Raw genomic sequence first — 6,535 nt, 5'->3', positions numbered from 1 at the left:
TGGGTGTCCGACTCTTGATTTGCTCAGGGGCATGAGATCGAGTCCCACATCAGGCTGCACGCTGGGCATGGAGCCTGCTTGGGATTCTCTCTCTCCCTTTCCCTCTGCCCCTCCCTCCCCCCCAAATGTCAGGGTTCTAAACCATCCTGCAAGCTGCTTCAGGTTCTAATCTTCACCTCAGTTCTTCCCAGCCTCTTGTCATATGGTCATTGGAAATGGCTGCTCTTTATTGAGCACCTGTCATGTGCCAGGCCTGTTCTGAGTATTATATGCATGGGTCCTGATTATTTTGATCCTCACAATAATCCTGAAATACATTATATCATTATCTCCAACTTGCAGGTGAGGAAACGGAGACACCGGAAATTCAACTTGCCTAGGTTCATCCAGCTGCCCTTTAAAAGGTGGTAAAGCCAAGATATGACCCTTGGCTCCGGCCCTGGAGCTCATATCCTGAATCACCGAATCAGACTGGGGCTCATTCATGCTGCTGGTAATAACGAGAAGCTACTGTGTATTGAGTGCCTGTAGCACAGGAGGCATTGAACCAGACACTTATTTTGTCCTTTCATTCAAACCTCACAACTGGAGGAGGAAAGGTCTTGTTTCCATTCCAGAGAGGTAGCAACTGGTGCTCAGAAACAGTGAATGACTTGGCCACGGGAAGCTGTAGAACGAGGCAGGCTTCAGACTCAGAAGTGTTCAGAACTAGCATCTTACGACCCTCCTCTTGGTCACACTGCTTTTCAGGACAAATACCTGGAGATGCTGCTCCCTCCACCACAGCTTTGGGAAGAATAAAGAGGGACCACTAGCACCACTCCATCCACAGAGCCCTCGAAAGTGGCAATCGGGCTTCCCCTAACAAGGCGGGCTGGGGGGTGCTTGACAAGGGCTGCTTTTCTTCACTGATTTTTGCCAGAAGAAAGCTAGGACCTAGAAAAGCCCCGATCATCTGAGGTTTCTGCTTCCCTTGCCCAGTTCTGGGTGGTCCTCTCAAGTGATCTGCTTTCTGGTTCCCCGTAGCCCTTAGGGGCACCATGAGACCAGAAGGGAAGAGGGGAAACTGAGACAGAACTCCCTGGATTCAGCTACACCCTAAAACCTCACAGGAAGCCGCTGAGCGGAGGTCTCAGGGTAGAGCTACAAAGGCAGAAGAGGCCCAGGGTGCGTGGGCTCGTTCATGCACCACACCTTTGATGAGTGACCGAAATTAAGTGTACCCTCTGCCAGGGTGCACAACAACTCATGAGGTAGGTTGTGCCATCCCCATTTTACAGATAAGGACACTGAGTCTCAGAAGGGTTATGTAACTCATCCTAGGCCTCACAGCTGGCAAATAGGATTGAACCCCAAGTCTGTGTGATTCCAAAGGCAGTGTTCTTTATGATACACCACAGCGCTTCTGCGTGTTAGGGACTGTGGGAGTGGACACCAGCAAGGGTGAGAAATAGTCTGTGGTGCCCGCACAGAGATCTCTGAGCTGCAAGGCATAAGCAGGGAGGAGAGGGCCAGTGGGTAGTAGAGTGCCCACCTCACCCCCACTGCTCTAGCCTCCTCTGGCGCAAAGCCCTTGCCAGGAGGCCCTCCTCTAGCTAATGTTGTCCTTTTTGGAGAGTCCCCTGTAGGTCTCAGGGCCTCAGTGGGATGCTTTGCCTCAGACAGGCCCCTGGTAGACGGAGAGGCAGCTGACAATCTTTTTGCAGAAGAGATCTGGGGGAGAAGGAAGTTGAGAGCAAAGAGCCAGAGAGAAGGAGGCAGAAAAGCTGAAAAGTGTGGTGTGTGTGTGTGTGTGTGTGTGTGTTGTGTTGATGGAGCTGGACCAAAGCACCCAGCTGCTGACAGGCTCTGCCATGTTCTAGTGCCACCTTGTTGGTCAGTGAGGACTCAGGGAAGGCAAAGGGGCCTTCATGTTGGCCTGAGACAGACAATTAGGAAGGTAAATCCCCCAGAACTTAACCCCCAGTTGCACAATACAACATCGAATCAAAAGGAAACATCTGCATTATTTGCTGCTTTACATTTTTGCCTTCTTTAATCCAGAGCATAGTGAAGAGTTATGGGGGGGGGGGGGGCGTTTTTTTACTTAAATTATATTTACTAGGATTCAACACAGGGGTACTTTCTCTTTTATGTTTTTAGTTCTTGTTGCCGCTTGGTTCTTCGTATTCCTGGGCTGGTTATAAATACAACTTTTGACTTTACGACGTAAAGATTGGGAAAGTTGTGAGTGGGATTTGGGATGAGAATCAATTGGGGAGCCACCAGACTCAGGCTGGTGGTGGCGGTGATAGTGGGCGAGGGGGCTGGGGGTTTGGCAGGTCTGCCTTCGGGTCCGCACATGTGAGCGCGGAAGCGCTGGTAGGAATCTCGCAGTACGGTGACCGCAAACAGTGAGAGTAGCCTGGACCCGGCAGCGGCAGCGACAGCGCCCGCCAGGCAGGCGCGCGAGCTCAGACTCGGTCTCCTGGAATCCGAGGGCCCGGGCTGAGCAAACCCGGGCGACAGCAACGTCGCGGTGCGGGCTCGGGCGGGCCCAGGCGAGCCCCACCTCCCGAGGCGCCCAGTCCGGGGCCGCGCAGCCATTGGTCCGCACCGCCCCAGCCACCTGCCCCTACCTTTGGGGGCGGGGTTACCTGGGCCCCGCCCCCCCGAGGCTCGGGTTCCTAGACCCGGCTTCCTCCTCCGGCTCCGCCCCCGAGCCTAGGCCCCGCCCTCTCCGATCCCTGAGCCCGGGCGCCTCGTGATGTCACGGCAGCTTTGATACAAAGAGCCCTTCGGCCCACGCGGGTCTCCCGGCAACGGGCGCGGGTGGGGGCGGGGCCGGCGCCTTCAACTGGTGCGGAAAGCGAGCGAGCGGCCGCGGCGCGGCGGGGATCGTCTCTGCGCTCCCCGCGCTGCCCGCCGCGTCCCTGCCCGCCCAGCCGGCCCGCGCCCGCCCGCTCCTCGCCCCTCCGCAGCGCACCGACTAGCCGCCGCACGGGGGATGCGCACCCCGCCCGCCCCCGGGGGTCAGGTAAGCGGCGGCCCAGGGGCTCGGTCTCGCCGGGCTCCGGCGACGCGCACCTGGCCGCGCCGGAGGCCCCGGGGCTGGGGAAGTTGCCGGAGCGCGGAACTTTGCCCGCAGCCCGGGCGCCCGCTCCTGTCCCGGGAGTGTCCGCCCTCTCGGCCCTGGCCGGGGAGGTCGGGTTACCTGCGTCCTGGCGCGCTGGGCCACGGAAGAGAAGCCTCTGTCTCCGCTGCCCCCACCTGGCCCTCTGCCGGCTCCCAGGTGCAGGGGTGGGCAGGGCTAGCCCGGGGGCGCGGGGAGAGGGCGCCGCTTCTTCGGCGCGGTTTCCCAAAGTGTTTTTAGATGGATCTAGTGGACTGGGCAGGGGGCTGGTTTGCCAGGACGCCTTCCTCGGGACACCCCCGCCCCCGCTCGCAGCGCGCCTGCCCCTCCGGCACCGGTGTTGTCCCAGCTCCCTGCCCTTGGCTCCGCCGAGTCCCGGAGGGGGCTGTGCGCGGGCCAAGTTTTTCCGTAGCTCTTGGCGTCTGCACCGAGCCTGTTCCCGGGTTCCCTCGCCTCTCCGAGGGGCTCTGCCGGGCAAGGGGGGAGAAGCAGCGTAGTTCGGGGCTTAGGGACAGGGCCCTGGCCCTTCCCAGCCGAGACGTCGCCGAGGCCGGAGGTGTGCGCGGAGTCCCAGCTCTTTGCCCGCCGGCCCGAGAGCCTGCAGGTAGTAGTTGTTGTTGTCACAGTCGCTTCTCTGCGGGCGACTAGCGTCTCTGAGGTCTTGGCGGAGCAGCCTCTGGAGAACCAGCCATGTCTGTGCTGTGGGAACCCGGTCTGGACTCAGCCCGGTGTTCCTTCTCATCCGTGCACACCCTCCAGTGTACCTCTTTCTCCATTTATCGTTCTCCCCAGCCATGCTCTCCCACAGATGGCTGTAGGTGACACATCCCTCGCCCTGAGAGACAAGCCAGTGTCCCTGGTCTTATTTACAGGCCGCCTCCTCAAAGGATTGTGAGGGGGCCGGATTCCTGGGCTCAGCCTACACTTTTTGCCTTGGCAAACCCCTGGGTTGGTTTCTGATGGTCCACCAAACCCCTCTCTTCCCTTGGTGGAGGCAGGTGCTAATCGGCTGGGTTCCAGGGAAAGAGGTGGGGCATTCCCCAGGTCCTTCCCCTGGTGAAATGTGGCTGCCAGGTTAGGGGAAAGGGAATCTCAAAGGGGGGAAGGTGACCAATTATGTGTAAATCAGACCTTTGCTGTAGGGATCTCTGTCTCCCTGTAACTAGCCAGCTCAGCCTTGGTGGAGTCCTTGGGTCACTGCCATTGACCGGGGTCTTGCCTTAAGCCAGGCACCAGCTTACCCAGATAGACTGGCCCAAACCTGACCCTGCTGAGCTGGCATTCATGAACTGCTTATGCGCCCAGGTGCTAGTATGCAGGGACGCTTCCCTGCCCCTAAGGTGTTTGCAGACTGTAGGGACACTGAAAACCTGGGCCAAATTGTTTCCTGGCCAACTGCCCTGAGCCCTCAGGCACAGTGATCTGGGTTGTCTCTGAGGTCCCTGTGACTTCACTGGAGGGGTGTGTGGCCTGGAGGAATGGGGAAGCCAGGGAAGAACTTGGGACTTGTAGCAGGCATCACGGCTTGGGGAATGCCTTCTGGGGAACAGCTTTGTTATTTGGGGGGCCCCAGGCTTTGGTGGAGGGGGTGGGGTACATGACTAAGGCCAGCAGAGAGATAAGACTGTGCCTAGGGAGGGACCTGACTGACCAGGCCAGGTGAGACTGCGGGAGGTGTGACCTTTGCCCCAAGGAAGACCAGCGGGAGAGACTACCTTAAAAAGGACCTTTCGTCAAGTAAGGGAAGAAAAGAAGAAATCTGCCCAGAGCAGCTTGCCTTGGGGAGGCTCTGGGTTGCAGCTTGAGAAGTTCCTGGTGGATATTCTGCTGGCCCCCACACTTTCCCATCCTTCCGTCTCTTCAGAGCACTCTGCCCCTCCCTCAGGACACTGGCCCCTTTGTGGCCTGCTAGCCCCCTTACCTATGGGTGGAACAAGCTGCCCCCACATCTAGGGCTTTCTCTTCAGCCCTCCTGGAACCCTCCTGGTTCTCACCTTCCCACATTCCCTCCCTCCCCCTCCAGGTGGCTAGAAACTTCCTTCCCTAGGGCTGGCAGTCCCTCTTCTGAGCTGGCCTTTTATGCCAAGGGGTGTTTCACAACTGATCTTGCTTACAGTTTTACTTCAGTTTATATATTTTAGCTGTGGGTAGGGAGCAGGTAGAGGTGGAGAGGGTGGGAAGGGCTCCCAATAAGATATCAGGTGAGTGATTCCTGGAAGGCAGTCATCTCCGGACCTTGGATGGAGAGGGACAGCCTGGGCACAGGGTGCCCACTCTCTGGCCCTGTTCTCTGGCTCCTGGCACAGGGCTCAGTGCATTTTGACAAGGAATGGGCTGCCTGCTGCCTGGTGTCGGCAGTGGGGCGCAGTGCCTTGGCTTTGCCAGCCTTGTACAACCCCTGGCTTTGGGCTCTGTTTTCCTCTGGGTCTGCTCCGTTGGCTCTTGACTCGGGAACGGGGCATTGATGGTAATCAAATCACTGGCCTTTCCAAGGAGGAGGACTGCTTGGGTCTTTCCCCTGCCTGGTCTCCCCGTGGGCTAGTCCTGCCCCATGGTCAGCTGGGCACGACAAGGCGGGCGCGTCGATTTGGCAGACCCGCCTTGTGTCTCACTGGACGTTGTGTGACCACCCGTCCCGGCTGTGGTAGGGCCAGCTCCTCTCCCAGGTGGCATTCCAGGGCACAGACCTTTCCGCAGTTCTGTTTGCCCCGCCCCCACCCAGCACATCGCCCGGCACAGGCAGTTCCTCCTTCAGACACTGGAGCGTCTGAGTTGTGCTAGACTCTATGCTTGGCGCCCGAGGTACGGCAGTGGACATAGCGGCAGTCCCTGCCTTCGTGGAGCCCGCGTGCTGGCCGGCGGGCGGGGCGGCCGGACCACAAGCAGGGCGGTGGGCGTTGTGGACTTAAACAGAGTGGGCAGGGAAGTCCTCGCTGAGAAGGTGGCCTCTTGGCAAAAAGCGGTGCAGGCCGAGGGAGCAGACGCTGCAAAGGCCCTGAGGTGGGGCCACAGCTGACGAGGGAGGCTGCTGTGATTGGAGAGGGAGCCAGGTTGGGGCACGGGGCACAGGCTCCGAGAGATCAGGGACCTCTCGTGCTGCCAAGTGAGCGCCCAGACCCCAGGAGAACGGGAGGAGTGACCAGCACACAGTCGAGACTAGAAATCCACAGGCACAAAATGCATTTTCTTGCTCTGTCCTCTGCAAACTCTTGCTGTTGAGGGGTTTGGGCACTGAGGGATTTCTTTTTTTTTTTAAGATTTTATTTATGTATTTATTTGCGGGGGGGAAGGCAGAGGGAGAAGCAGGCTCCCGCAGAGCAGGGAGCCCGATGTGGGGCTCGATCCCCGGACTCTGGGATCATGACCTGAGCTGAAGGCAGACGCTCAACCCACTGAGCGCCGCCGCCCCCCCACCCCCGCCGG

General features: G+C 59.0%; 1 protein-coding gene across 4 annotated transcripts in view; it reads left to right on the top strand.

Moving 5' to 3' along the window:
- Positions 1-6,535, top strand: part of RAB11FIP4 (RAB11 family interacting protein 4) — a 114,880-nt gene that overhangs the window by 73,994 nt on the left and 34,351 nt on the right. Inside the window, exon 1 of one of the 4 annotated variants that reach the window (XM_032428416.1) lies at positions 2,924-3,016. The exons of 2 other annotated variants lie outside the window; for them this stretch is intronic. In XM_032428416.1, the coding sequence (XP_032284307.1) occupies positions 2,987-3,016 (30 nt within the window). In that variant the 5' untranslated portion in view covers positions 2,924-2,986. Of the gene's footprint in view, positions 1-2,923; positions 3,017-6,535 lie in introns of those variants that run through there. One more of the 4 variants, XM_032428415.1, reaches the window with a different exon arrangement.

This window comes from Phoca vitulina, unplaced genomic scaffold (genome assembly GCF_004348235.1).
Source record: "Phoca vitulina isolate PV1807 unplaced genomic scaffold, GSC_HSeal_1.0 scaffold40, whole genome shotgun sequence".
Classification (NCBI taxonomy): Eukaryota; Metazoa; Chordata; class Mammalia; order Carnivora; family Phocidae; genus Phoca; species Phoca vitulina.
The sequence above is the reverse complement of the archived record's forward strand: the minus strand, read 5'-3'. Positions and strand labels throughout refer to the sequence as shown.